The sequence below is a fragment of the Heptranchias perlo genome, chromosome 7 (assembly GCF_035084215.1).
Source record: "Heptranchias perlo isolate sHepPer1 chromosome 7, sHepPer1.hap1, whole genome shotgun sequence".
NCBI lineage: Eukaryota > Metazoa > Chordata > Chondrichthyes > Hexanchiformes > Hexanchidae > Heptranchias > Heptranchias perlo.
The window spans coordinates 80970980-80985629 of NC_090331.1; the positions used below are offsets into that span (position 1 = coordinate 80970980).

At 48.1% G+C, this 14650-nt stretch overlaps 1 protein-coding gene across 6 annotated transcripts in view; it reads left to right on the top strand.

Moving 5' to 3' along the window:
• The window catches only part of als2b (alsin Rho guanine nucleotide exchange factor ALS2 b), a 142388-nt gene that overhangs the window by 57234 nt on the left and 70504 nt on the right, over nucleotides 1–14650 (top strand). For 4 of the 6 annotated variants that reach the window (XM_067987957.1, XM_067987962.1, XM_067987958.1 and 1 more), the window contains 2 exons: nucleotides 2313–2444; nucleotides 5587–5619. In XM_067987957.1, the coding sequence (XP_067844058.1) occupies nucleotides 2313–2444; nucleotides 5587–5619 (165 nt within the window). The remainder of the gene's footprint in view (nucleotides 1–2312; nucleotides 2445–5586; nucleotides 5620–14650) is intronic. The other 2 variants (XM_067987961.1, XM_067987963.1) reach the window with 1 other exon arrangement.

Sequence of the window (14650 nt, forward strand, 5' to 3'; positions counted from 1 at the left end):
TGTGGTGTATACCGGGTGGCCGACCTGCTACAAATGGCCCCTCCCGTCTCAATCCATTGACCCCTGTCGATGGGGCCCACCCCGACCGCACGTCCTGCTGACACCCACTGTCTGCGTGTGTACGTCAAAATAGCCAGGTGCCACCCAGAAAGCGACTGCTTTCACGGTATCATCCCAGTAAAAGGAGTCAACAGCTTTGAGAGAAGAGGGCAGAACAGGACAAAACTGAACAAATAACTGAGTAATTATGTAACCAAATTACTAGAGATGGAGGTTGGAGATGGTGCACGTCTCATCTTCCACACTCCGGTCATTCTGTGTATTCATGGTAGCATTAACCATGAACCTGTGTTTATCCAAAACCACACGAGAATCAATCTCGTGGTGCAGACCACACACTAGCCTTTTGAGAGAAGAGTGCTGAGAAACATCCTGTGTTGAGGGGAGGCATCGGCCACGTCACGCTCACAGAAACAAACCGCGGAATCACACTTCAGCCCTCTGGCCTTTTAGCATTAACAGAGAGCAGTCCGAGATGGACAGATATCTCTCAGAACCGATACCGGCTGGGAGTGTAGATGGACAGAAATTGCACAATGGGCAACACAGCTCAGTGTGCAGCAGAAACCTTTCAGTGAGCGACAAACTTGTGCATACGAGAGACAAAAAATCCCTGAGAACAACGCTGCTGGGACAAGATTTGAGCAGGCGGGAGAAGCACGGTGTTGGGCTGCATCATTCTGATTACGTGCAGACTCTTTGGACGCAGAAGGCTAACTGGCAGCTGTTGCTCCTGGCCAAACACAGAAATCTATCAGGGTGGCATGACCACGTGGCAGGTCGTTGGAGCACCAAGGCAGAGTGTCACAGGGTAGCAGGACGCTGGCTGCAATCTCCCCACTCAATCCTTGTCCACTTATAATTCCCTCTTGGATATAGTCAAGAGTTAACAGTAAAAGTTTGGGGGGGTGTGGGGGTACGGGGGTACAAGAAGGTTGGGAGAAACAGAGCTCTGGTTTAACACTTATAAACCTTGTTCCAGTCCTAATCTGGTAGAGGATTAACAGGCGAGTCCTAATTGTCCTACAGTGTAGTGGACAGGCCGCCCTTAAAAATTTGCACTGCTTTGGACTGGCGAGCTGGCAGCTTTTACCTGCAGACTGCCGAAGCCGACTACTGTATTTCATCATTGAGCAAATCGCGGTTTCTAAAACACTGAAGGTGCTGACGACGTTTCCCTCAGGATTCCCATTTCTGCCGTGCCTGTTGCATCCATTCATGAATGGGTGAGGTCACCAACCAGTCCTTCCATTCTGAGCCCACTGGGAACCAAACACCACTTCACAGGTAATCCTGCCATATGACTGGAAGTAGGTGGCTCAATGCTGTGCCTGTCGAGAGACACAAGCAGGACTTGCAAAAGGTCTTGCCTGTGGCAACTCGGTCCCCTATTTTTTTTTTGTAGCCTTTGAGCTCACCAAGGTGAGGGATGTTAGTGCTTGGGGGATGGAGCACTTTCCATTTCAGGCACCCAATGCTGGCAAAAATTCCCAGAGTAGTTAGGATACAGGTTAGATACAGAGTAAAGCCCCCTCTACACTGTCCCATCAAACACTCCCAGGGCAGATTGGGTATGGGCTAGTAGTTTACAAGGACAGAGGGGTCGAAAAGAATTAAAAGGGAGGCTAGGAAAAGAATCCTTTAGAGGCTGGTGAGAATGCAGAATTCTGTCTCAAACCGTTGTTAAAGCAGGACCCATATATACTTTTATTTAAAAGGTAATTGGATAATTGCTTGAAAAAAAGAACATTCAAGGGTATGGGGAGGGAGCAGGAGAGTCAGAGAAGACTGGGTGTGATATTAAAGGGTATGGGGAGGGAACAGGAAACTGGGTGGGATATTAAAGGGTATGGGGAGGGCGCAGGAGACTAGGAGTAGACTGGGTCAGATATTAAAAGATATGGGGAGTGAGAAGGAGACTGGCAGTAGACTGGGTGGGATATTTTCCTCTGCTAGATGTAAGTGGAGTACAAACAACCTCAGCACCTCTAGGTTAGAGAGGTCAGCCTGGGTTCTCCTCCTTATTCAGTAACTGCTGCTGGAAAATGTGTGAATGTGATCAGGCTCGGCTGCGATGGCCCCTGTGGCTGAACAGCCTGATTACGCTTGAAGAATGACCACATGGGCAAGATACAGGAAGAGTTGGTGGTGTCTGTGGAGCAATTTTTGAGCAGCTTCACGGGAGGGAGGAGGAGAGGAGGGACAGTAGAATTGAATGGGATAACTCTGTCCTGCTTTGTCTTCTGTGGCAGGTCTCCAAGGAATACCACAAGCTGCAGGAAGTCAGCTGTCGGTGTGAAGCCCTTGGCCTATACTTGAAGAAAAAGCGGAAAGAGGCAGAGTACACCTACAAATTTTGGAAAACATTCCCAGGCAAAATGACGGTACGCATTCTACTACTAAAAATAAATTTAGTTTTACCATGCCTTATATTAGGAATACAAACCATTGCCTTTGTAGAATGTGCTTGATGTTGTATCATGGCTTATGTGCTGTTCTGATAATCCCTCTGGGTGGACTGACAACTAGGGACCCCATCTGACACACTTTTTTTTGTGTCTCATTCCGTCCCGCTCTGGCGCTCTCTGGCCGTCGTGAGCATCTTCCCTCCTCCTAAGCACTCAGCTGTGATCGACCCTCTTGGAACCTCATCCTCTCACTCTGACTGTTTGGTCAGTACATTACAGGGGGGACAAGCAGTGTAAGATTTATTCATTAAAATTCCTTGGAACCTGGCAGGAAGAAGGGGTGCTTGTTGTGATGAAGCCACACAACTGAAAGGACTTGGACCAGAATAACCCTCCCCTGACAACCATTTCAATCCACTGACTCTAACTTGTGTCAGTCCCGTTCTGAGGTACTAACGTTGTAAGTGTGAAGGAGATTAATTATACACTTAGTGGGTTAAAAGCAGTGTTTGCCCATTCATCTCACTGGAGCAGAAGATGTCAGCCTAACTGAGCTTTCAGGGGGCAGACACATTGCAAAGGCAGTGGGATGGGGCGAGTGGGAGCGGCGGGTGGGGATGGGGCGAGTGGGAGCGGCGGGTGGGGATGGGGCGAGTGGGAGCGGCGGGTGGGGATGGGGCGAGTGGGAGCGGCGGATGGGGATGGGGCGAGTGGGAGCGGCGGGTGGGGATGGGGCGAGTGGGAGCGGCGGGTGGGGATGGGGCGAGTGGGAGCGGCGGGTGGGGATGGGGCGAGTGGGAGCGGCGGGTGGGGATGGGGCGAGTGGGAGCGGCGGGTGGGGATGGGGCGAGTGGGAGCGGCGGGTGGGGATGGGGCGAGTGGGAGCGGCGGGTGGGGATGGGGCGAGTGGGAGCGGCGGGTGGGGATGGGGCGAGTGGGAGCGGCGGGTGGGGATGGGGCGAGTGGGAGCGGCGGGTGGGGATGGGGCGAGTGGGAGCGGCGGGTGGGGATGGGGCGAGTGGGAGCGGCGGGTGGGGATGGGGCGAGTGGGAGCGGCGGGTGGGGATGGGGCGAGTGGGAGCGGCGGGTGGGGATGGGGCGAGTGGGAGCGGCGGGTGGGGATGGGGCGAGTGGGAGCGGCGGGTGGGGATGGGGCGAGTGGGAGCGGCGGGTGGGGATGGGGCGAGTGGGAGCGGCGGGTGGGGATGGGGCGAGTGGGAGCGGCGGGTGGGGATGGGGCGAGTGGGAGCGGCGGGTGGGGATGGGGCGAGTGGGAGCGGCGGGTGGGGATGGGGCGAGTGGGAGCGGCGGGTGGGGATGGGGCGAGTGGGAGCGGCGGGTGGGGATGGGGCGAGTGGGAGCGGCGGGTGGGGATGGGGCGAGTGGGAGCGGCGGGTGGGGATGGGGCGAGTGGGAGCGGCGGGTGGGGATGGGGCGAGTGGGAGCGGCGGGTGGGGATGGGGCGAGTGGGAGCGGCGGGTGGGGATGGGGCGAGTGGGAGCGGCGGGTGGGGATGGGGCGAGTGGGAGCGGCGGGTATGGATTTTGGTGGGTGGGATCGACGGGAATTGATTTTGGTGGGTGGGATCGACAATGGGATGGGGTGAGTGGGATAGGGATGGATTTTGGTGGGTGGGATTGACAGTAGGTTGGGATGGATGAGTAGGATGGGTGAGTGGGATCGGCGATGGGCGAGTGGGATCGGCAGTGGGTTGGGATGGGCGAGTGGGATCGGCAGTGGGTTGGGATGGGCGAGTGGGATCGGCAGTGGGTTGGGATGGGCGAGTGGGATCGGCAGTGGGTTGGGATGGGCGAGTGGGATCGGCAGTGGGTTGGGATGGGCGAGTGGGATCGGCAGTGGGTTGGGATGGGCGAGTGGGATCGGCAGTGGGTTGGGATGGGCGAGTGGGATCGGCAGTGGGTTGGGATGGGCGAGTGGGATCGGCAGTGGGTTGGGATGGGCGAGTGGGATCGGCAGTGGGTTGGGATGGGCGAGTGGGATCGGCAGTGGGTTGGGATGGGCGAGTGGGATCGGCAGTGGGTTGGGATGGGCGAGTGGGATCGGCAGTGGGTTGGGATGGGCGAGTGGGATCGGCAGTGGGTTGGGATGGGCGAGTGGGATCGGCAGTGGGTTGGGACTGGTCAAAGAAAAGTTACTGGTAACCAGCCTGTCATGGAACAAAAAATGGTTTTGCCAGAAGTAATTTGGAGCCTGGTAACGGTCTGTTTGCCGGGTATTGGGACTTTGATTATGATTTGCAAGCAGAGTCAGCATTGCTCTATTAATGCTGCTTACTGTCCTAGTGAAGCACTTCTGTAACATAGAGGCAAAATGAACGCCTTGCAATGCTTCTGTATTTAGCCTGTGTAACTGTTTTGAGCACTCCCCTGTCTCCGTGTATAAGTAATAGCACAGCCCTTCATCCAGTTCTCGATCTGACTTGTCCTGGGCATTGAGTTTAGAGAACAGTATGTCCTATCTGAGACCGTGTGTGACACCAGCAGCAGCCCATTGTGAGAGCAGTACTGCGGGTCCCAGCATTCAGCCTGAGGTCAGCCACACCTTGCCTTGGACTTTACACGTGTTTTGTCTGTCTCCGGCCTGAATTAAATGTTCTACTTGGCACTGTTGCCTGCCTGATCTACAACACACAGCAAAAGCCTGGTGTAGGTCCGTGCATCATGCACAGTCTCTCTTTATATGGGGTGTATTTGCCATGTGGCGACTGTACGTTAAAGAGAAGCTCAACAAACTAACACTGGTTCCTGCATGAGGGGCACCACTTACCCTGCTGTGGAATGGTCAACTCTTCTGCTGTAGTGGGCTTGTAGCTTGCTTAGTTTATGGTGTTTGTGTATAGGAGTCAGCACTTGGCCATAGGGTATATGGCATGAGGAGGTGTCCCTTTCACCTGGTACATACTGTGCTTGTGAAGTAGCCCATCTATAGTAACAGGTGGGACTGAATTGTCAGCATTTTAACCCGATGTGAATTGAGCCCAGAATGTGAAGGCAGTTTTTGCCCTTTATGTTTCGTCTGTTAGTTGTTATGTGTAAAGCATACTACGTGCTTCCTCGCTCAGCAGTGCAAGGGTTAATATGGGTTTAACTTTTTTTAGGCTTTTCTGACGAGACATGTTTCTACTGTGAGTGTAAGTATATATGGAGACACTTCTTGTGTGGCCCATAATGGGACATGTGCTTAATGAGAATGCAGCAGCCCCTCTCTAGAGTTAAGAGGGTCCTGTGCTAGTAGCTCCATAGAGGAGACCCTTCTAGTGCTGACTCCAACCAGGTAAGTTAAGTTATGTTCCACTCCTGCCCTATTCACCCTTCTGATTGGCCGCTTGTTAGCATTTTGGGGTGTGTTCTAAGGTTGTCGGCCTGCGTTTGCTGTGTGGTTTCATTCATTGAGCACTCTTCTCCTTTGAAACTGCTTTAAAAATACAACCAGTTGGGATGTGTATCCTTCCTATTGCCTTCATTAAAATGTTGTTGCACAGAATAAAGATCATGATAGCCCAATGAATGTGGAAATGGGGGTTGGGCTGAAGGGGGATATGTCTGTGGACTTGGGTCAAGCCCAGCCAAGACTGTTGGGATGGAGCCTCCCCTCCACCACTTTCTCTGTTGGCTGCAGGGGTCCCTGGTGAGACTGCTTCTGAAGGGCCTCAATCCGGTTACTGAGTGTAAGCCAGCCACAGAAAACTGCTCACAGTTCAGCACTTGCCGGCAATCGTGCTCCCACTCTGCGGATACTCGGTGTGGGATGAGGAAAGAAAATCGCACTGCAGGATGGTGCTGTTGGGGTTTGAGTTATGGGGGGGAGGTGAAATGTGCTTGAAAGTTTACCGAGTACTTAATCTCTGAGCTGGGCATAGTGGAGTGCTGGCACTGTGTCCAAAAGAGGGAATCAGGTATTTTCCCACAACACTGGCCTCACTCGTGGATGAACACCAGTTGGGGATGGGGTGGGGGAGAGGAACCTCGAATGGGCATGACTCGTTCACCTGCAACAATGCACATTGGTATGTCATGGGGTCTGTGTGAAATAGTGAGCGAAGAGATGTTGGAAAGGCACAGCAGATCTGTCAGCATCTGAAAGGAGAAGGGGCAGGTTAGCGATTCGAGTCAGGACTGGGTAAGAAGATGGCAGAGTCCCATTATAGGACTGGCCATAAGAGAGTGGGAGAAGCAGTAAAGGTGATGGAATGCAGATGTACTATCTGCTGATGGCCATGGCACGTTTCACGATGTTAAAGGCACTATATAAATACAAGTTATTGTTGTTGATGCAAAGAGCAGGTTTAACAGTCTGTGAACCAACTTAAGTGCTGGATGATATACCAGAGTCATCTGAGTCTGTGAAAAATCAATAGAAAGACAGATGAGTAAAACTGCTTCAGGCAGGCAGGGGACACTGTGCCTTATCCAAATATTTATGGCCATTGCCAGCAGGACACACACATCGAGGATGGTGCCTATGTTTCTTTCTCGATGCTGCGCTGTTTAACCCCAGATTGATGCATAACCTGTGTGTGTGTCTCCTGAGTGACCAGCCTGTATAGTCCCTCCGTTTAGTTTGCCTGCTTTTTATGGGCTGTGGTCGCAATGTTAGAACCAAACTCAAATCTTTTTGTACATCGTCTGTCGCCACCCCCTGCCTCAGCTCATCTGATACTGAATCCCTCATCCATGCCTTTGTTACCACTAGATTCGACTATTCCAATACTCTTCTGGCCGTCCTCCCATCTTCCACCCTCCATAAACTTGAACTTATCCAAAACTCTGCTGCCCGTATCCTAACTCGCATCAAGTCCCGTTCACCCATCACCCCGGTGCTTGCTGACCTACATTGGCTCCCGGTCAGGCAGTGCCTCGATTTTAAAAATTCCCATCCTTGTGTTCAAATCCCTCCATGGCCTCCCCCCTCCCTATCTCTAACTTCCTCCGGCCCTACAACTCCAGATCTCTGCGCTCCTCCAATTCTAACCTCTTGCGCATCCCTGATTTTAATCAGTCCACCATTGGCGGCTGTGCTTTCAGCTGTCTAGGCCTTAAGCACTGTAATTCCCCCCTCAACCTTTCCACCTCTCTCACCTCCTTTTAAGATTCTCCTTAAAACCTTCCCCTTTGACCAAGCTTATAGCCACCTGTCTTAATATCTTCTTACGTGGCTCGGTGTCAAATTTTGTTAACGCTCCTATGAAGTGTCTTGAGACGTTTTACTATGTTACATACAAACATTCGAATTAAAGCAGGAGTAGGCCATTTGGCCCCTCAAGCCTGCTCTGCCGTTTGATAAAATCATGGCTGATCTGATTGCAACCTCAACCCAACTTTCCCGTCTACCTACTATAACCTTAGATTCCTGATTAACAAGGGAGTCAATCAACTCAGCCTTAAAAATATTCAATGACCCTGCCTCCACCGCTCTTTGGGGAAGGGAGTTCCATAGACTCATGACCCTCTGAGAAAATTTCTCCTCATCTCCATCTTAAATGGGAGACCCCTTATTTTTAAACTGTGGCCCCTAGTTTTAGTCTCTCCCACAAGGGGAAACATCCTCTCAGCATCTACCCCTTCTCGTCCCCTCTGGATCTTATATGTTTCAATAAGATAACCTCTCATTCTTCTAAACTCCAGTGTATACAGGCCCAACTTGTCCAACCTTTTCTCATAAGATAACCCCCTCATCCCAGGAATCAGTCCAGTGAACCTTCTCTGAATCGCCTCCAAAGCAATTATGTCCTTTCTTAAATAAGGAGACCAAAACTGCACACAGTATTCTAGATGTGGTCTCACCAATGCCCAGTACAACTGTAGCAAAACATCTCTACTTTTATATTCCATTCCCCTTGCAATAAATGACAACATTCCATTTGCCTTCCTAATCACTTGCTGCACCTGCATACTAACTTTTTGTGATTCATGTACTAGGACACCCAGATCCCTCTGTACCTCAGGCTTCTGCAATCTCTCTCCATTTAAATAATATACTGCTTTTCTATTCCTCCTGCCAAAGTGGACAAGTTCACATTTTCCCACATTATACTCCATCTCCATTTTTGCCCACTCACTTAACCTCTCTATATCCCTTAGAAACACAGAAAATAGGAGCAGGAGTAGGCCATTCGGACCTTCGAGCCTTCTCCACCATTCAATCTAATCATGGCTGATCCTCTATCTCAATACCATATTCCCGCGCTCTCCCCATACCCCTTGATGCCTTTTGTGTCTAGAAATCTATCTAGCAGACTCTTTGCAGGCTCCTTATGTCCTCTTCACAACTTACTTTCCTATCTACCTTTGTGTCATCAGCAAATTTAGCAACCATACATTCAGTCCCTTCATCCAAATCATTGATATAGATTGTAAATAGTTGAGGCCCAAGCACTGATCCCTGTGGCATTCCACTCGTTCCATCTTGCCAACCCGAAAATGACCCATGTCCTGAACCCTGGCACCTGGCAGGCAACTGCACTCTCGTTCTCGGCTGCAGAACTAAGTGAGATCGGAGGCGGATAAAGGAGGGCCCAAGATCGAGAGAGCTGAGCTAAGTGAGATCGGAGGCAGATAATAGTGCTATATCAATGCAAGCTGTTCTTGTTGTACAGGGCATGGACTCTGCTGATGAACAGCCGTCTCGCTGCATCTGTACAATTACATGCAATTGTTCGGTGATAGATCTGTTGGTGAAGGCAGTGTATAACTGCACCATCCAAATCACAAATGCACAGGCTTAATTCAAGGTCTCGGCTAATCTCAGACGGGGCAGCATTTGGGGCCCACGTTATGCCCCGTGTCCCTGTGCTAGGAAAGCTGAACAAAATTCGCCAGGGCTCCCGTTATCCTGATCGCTATGCAGGGACCCCTGATGGAGAAGTCTGAAGATTGGATTAGGACAGGATCCGGCTCAGTTGTGATTTCTTCTCTTTCTTCCCCCATCTCCCCCATGGTTGAATAGCCTACTAACATTTGCTGCCCAGACTTGCACATGAAGAATAGCTATTTGGGCAAGTAATTGGATAGTGACGTATGTGGAAAGGTATCCCAGCAAGGGAGGGTAGAGAGAAAAAAACACCCCTACATGTTACTTCTGATAAGCCTGCATTAAAGACGTGGCAGTATTTGTCCTTCAGCATGAAAATCATTTCACATTCATGAAATGAAGCGTGCCGACACTTGACATCAGCACATGACCTAATTTGGACCTGTGCTCACAGCAGAGAGACAGTTTCCACAAGCAGACCTAGTCTTCTATACACTGAAACTTAACTCTGTTAGGCAGCCATGAATGGGATAGCACTAACATCCCATTTAATACGGTTTAGTCTCTGGAGATCACGTGGGATGCCTGCCCACACTTTAAAAGCAGATGGATGTCCACGTTTCTAGACAATTACGTTCAGACTCACTGATCGATTTATTTACAAGTAAGAAGTAGAAGAATGCTGCAAGACCAACAGAACAATACTTGACTTACAAGATACATAAAGCGTTCCAAAATCTTAGTAATTTTCAGCAGCTTTTGACCCTGTTTCTGATGAAATTCCATGAAGCCTCTCAGCTGTCTCCTGTGGAGCAGGCAATGCACAGCAAGATAGAACCCCAGAGTTGCTGTTCAGTTATACGTCTGTCTTTTCTTTGAAGCAGGGTCATTTGAAGGTTAAGTGGATTCTTCTGGATGGTCAGGTACCATCCTTAGTATTTAAGGGGTGGTGGTCTCCTGGCCATTGGCGAGTCCTTTGGTTACAACATTTGACAGGATTAGAAATAAAATTGTGCCCTGCTCTCGCATACCTGTCGATGCTTTTAAACAGTGCACAACTCAATGGTTCAGCTATTCAGTTATGTATGTCATCTAATTCTCCAGTAAGCAAGCTTGCATATATTAATGTTTCATATTGTGTAATCTTCTGCCACAATTAGTTTCTATATACAGGCAACTGCATCAATGAGAAAATGTCTACAATTCCCAAAGTCACCAAACTCACCAATACACCTTCGGCTCCACCTAGTAAGAGAAAGCAATCAGCTGAAACTCTGTTTAGAATTGAGGAATAAGAGAGGTCATAAAACTGTAATGAGAGTTGTCGCCAGGCCTCCTGATAGCAGCAGTGAAGTGGCAGAATATATTAATTCAGAGATTAGAGAAGTTTGTAACAAAAGTAGAATTTCAATGGGAGACTTCAATTTTCGTACAGATTGGGAAGAGCTGAGTAGCTCAAGTCAGAAAAGTAGTGAATTTCTTGAGTGCATTCAAGATAGTTTTTTGGAGCAATATGTTCTAGAAGCGATCAATAGATTTCTAGATATTAAAGGCATCAAGGGATATGGGGATGGTGCAGGAAAATGGCGTTGAGGTAGATAATCAGCCATGATCTTGCTTGTTGAATGGCGGAGCAGGCTCGAGGGGCCAGATGGCCTACTCCTGCTCCTATTTCTTATGTTCTTAGAACCAACCAGAGGGCAGGCCATACTAGATTTAGGAATGAGTAATGAGCCAGACTTAGTTAATAATCTAACAGTAAGGGGACATTTATCTAACATTGATCATAATACAATGGAATTTAATGTTAGGTTTGAAAAAGAAAAGCTTAACACAGTTACGAAGATTCTAGATTTTGGGATGGCTAACTTTAGCTGGATGCGACACAATGACATCAGCAAATTGGTCAAAACTGTTCTTGGGTAAAACTGCAGATGAACAGTGGAAGATGTACAAAAAAGAATTTTGCTTAATACAGAACCAGTATGTAACCCTAAGGGGCAAGACCTCTACTTATCAAATAAAACAGCTATGATCAACAAAAGAGGTGAGAGATAACATAAAACTAAAGGAACGAGCTTACAAAAGTGCGAAGAATCATGTAGATCCAGGGGACTGGGAGAGATATGAAGAACAGCAAAGGAAGACAAAAAAAGGAGTATGAAACAAAACTTGCAAGGGATATCAAAGTTTTTACAATTAGATCGGAAGAAAAAGGGTAGTCGAGGGTAATGTGGGCCCTTTTTAAAAACAGATGCAGGTAATATTGCAAATGAAAATAAGGAAATGGCAGACTTACTGAATAATTACTTTGTGTCAGTCTTCATAGCAGAGGAAGACAGTAACTTGACATTCCAGGGAAATTAATAATGAATCAAGGACTGGAACTCACTAAAGTTAACATAAGCAAGAAAACAGTACTGGAAAAAATAATGGCACTAAAGACTGACAAATCCCCAGGACCTGATGGTTTCTACCCCAGGGTTTTAAAGCAAGTAGGTGAGGAAATTGCAGATGCTTCAGCCATAATCTTCCAAAGCGCTCTTGATTCAGGAATTGTCTCTTTAGATTGGAAAATTGCAAATGTAACTCCATTATTTAAGAAAGGTGAGAGAAAGCAAGAGAAACCAGGAAATTATGCACCTGTTAGTCTAACATCTATTGTGGGGAAGTTATTGGAATCTATAATTAAGAACTGAGCACGTGGAGAAATTTAAGCTGATTAGAGAGAGCCAACATGGATTTGCAACGGATATGTCATGCCTAACAAACCTAATTAATTTTTTGAGGAAGTAACTAAAGTAATAGACAGGGGAATGTCTATGGATGTAGTTTATATGGACTTCCAGAAAGCATTTGATAAGGTTCCACATAAGAGACTGTTAGCTAAAATTAAAGCTCATAGAATTGAAGGCAAATTATTGACCTGGTTATGAGGTTGGTTAGGTGGTAGAACACAGAGAGTAGGGATAATGGGTATGTACTCGAATTGGAAGGATGTGACTCGTGGTGTCCCACAAGAATCTGTGCTGGTGCCTCAATTAATCACTATATTTATTAATGACTTGGATAACACAATAGAGAGCCATTATCCAAGTTTGCTGATGACACAAAGATTGGTGGCATAGTAAGTAGTGTAAATGGGAGCATAAAGTTACAAAGAGACTTTGATAAATTAAGTGAGTGGGCAAAACTGTGGTAGATGTAGGTGTGTGTGATTTTGGAGCAAAAAAGGATAGATCCGAGTATTTTCTAAATGGTGAAAAGCTTGGAACAGTGGAGGTCCAAAGAGATTTAGGGGTCCATGTACACAGATCACTAACGTGTAGTAGTCAGGTACAAAAAATAATCAAAAAGGGCTACTGGAATGTTAGCCTCTATAACTAGAGGGCTAGAATATCAAGGGGAGGAAGTTTTGCTACAGCTATACAAAGCTCTGGTTAGACCACATCTGGAGTACTGTGCACAGCTCTGGGCACTGCACCTTAGAAAGGATATATTGGACTTGGAAGGAGTGCAGCGCAGATTCGCCAGAATGTTACCAGGGCTCCAAGGGTTAGATTATGAGGAGGGATTGCATAAACTAGGCTTGTATTCCCTGGAATATAAAAGGTTAAAGGGTGATTTGATATTTTTAGGATTTTGAAAGGAATTGATAGGGTAGATCGAGAGAAACTGTTCTGCTGGTGGAGGAGTCTAGGACAAGGAGACATAACCTTTAAATCAGAGCCAGGCCATTCAGGAGAGAAGTTAGCAAACACTTCTTCACACAAAGGGTGTTAGAAATGTGGATCTCTCCCATAAAAAGCAGTAGATGCTAGCTCAATTAATAATTTAAAATCTGAGATCAATAAATTTTTGCTAGCCAAGAGTATTAAAGAATATGGAGCCACGGCTAGAGTTAGGATACAGATCAGCCATGATCTCATTGAATGGCAGAACATGCTCAAGGGGCTGAATGGCCTACTCATGTTCCTATGTTTACCCGGCCAACAACTTGGGCATAGTGCAGAGCTGCTGAATGCTTTACCCCTCTTCCCCCCCCCCCCCCACCCGCCATCTTTGTTTCCTCCCCCGCATCCAATTTGTCACCAAGGTTACTTTCTTCCTAGTCCATAATATTTCCCACCACTGACCCCCTCTGGCACCCAAACCCTTATCTGTGCATTCACCATCTTGTAACTGAACCTCTCGATGTACTTCTTGCTGGCCCCCTCCCCCACTTCTACAATTTATAAATTAAAAGTTGAGCAGAATGTCAGCCTGTTTCCTCCCCAGCACTAAGGCTCTCATCCCAACCACCCTCGCCCTTATTAAATGACCCAGAGAATTCTTTCCTCCACTTCAGAATCTTTCATGACCTTGCCCCCTCTCTATCCCGGTAACCTCTTCTAAACTTGCCTCCCTATGCAAACCAAACACCACTACCCATTCCCATTCCCTGCTCCCCATCAGTGACCGGTCTATCAGCCCCCCTGCTACTGTGCTGTGGGAGCTCCCCGTCCCAACTGCAGCTCTGTCTTACCACCTCCCTCCTTGTGCTTTTGCCCCAACCTGATCCTCATCTCTTTATCCTCCCCCCTCCCCCAAGCCCAATGTCCACTTGCAGCCCAACCGTCTATGAAGCACTCTGAGAAGTTTCTTTGCACATAATGAGTGATATAGAAATGTCAGTTGTCGTTGAACTCCACCTCGCATGGTGAAACACGACAGAGTCCGGAGAGTTCTGTCAGCTGACGACTCTCTGATAGACAAAACTCTTGCAGCTAACCAAATCCAGCTTTTAATTCACATGACTCCGTCTGAAGTTATTTTTTTAAATAATTACTGTAATGTTTCCCCATCTGATGCAGGGCAAAAACTCTGCTTTTTGTCGCACAAGGAGGCAGCCAAACTTGGAGCCATACCTGAAAGAAAAGCCTTCTGTGGAGTTTCAAATATTTGTCTTGCCACCAGTCCCGTCGCAGATTAGATGGAATGGCCCAGAATTTGCTGGGAAAATAATGGCAAGTTCATGGCGCTCGGTGTTATTAGTACGTTTTGTGGCGAGGAAGAGATACGGCTTGAGTTGCGAATCACCACAAGTTGGTGGACTATTTGCGCCGCTCCACCGCTGGTCTCACAAACACGGGATCGCGCTGTCAACCTCCGTCCACTTGCAGCTCAACAATCTACGAAGCACTCTGAGAAGTTTCTTTGCACATAATGAGTGATATAGAAATGTCAGTTATCGTTGAACTCCACCTCTCATGGTGAAACGTGGCTGAGTCCGGAGAGTTCTGTCAGCGTCACCGCCGCAGGAAGTGAGGGCTAGTATTTAACAATGTAAGGATCCTTTTAATGACGCAGGTCCTGACATGCCACTCAACCTCTCTGGTCCAGAAAAGGAACAATGAAACTGTGGAGTCTTA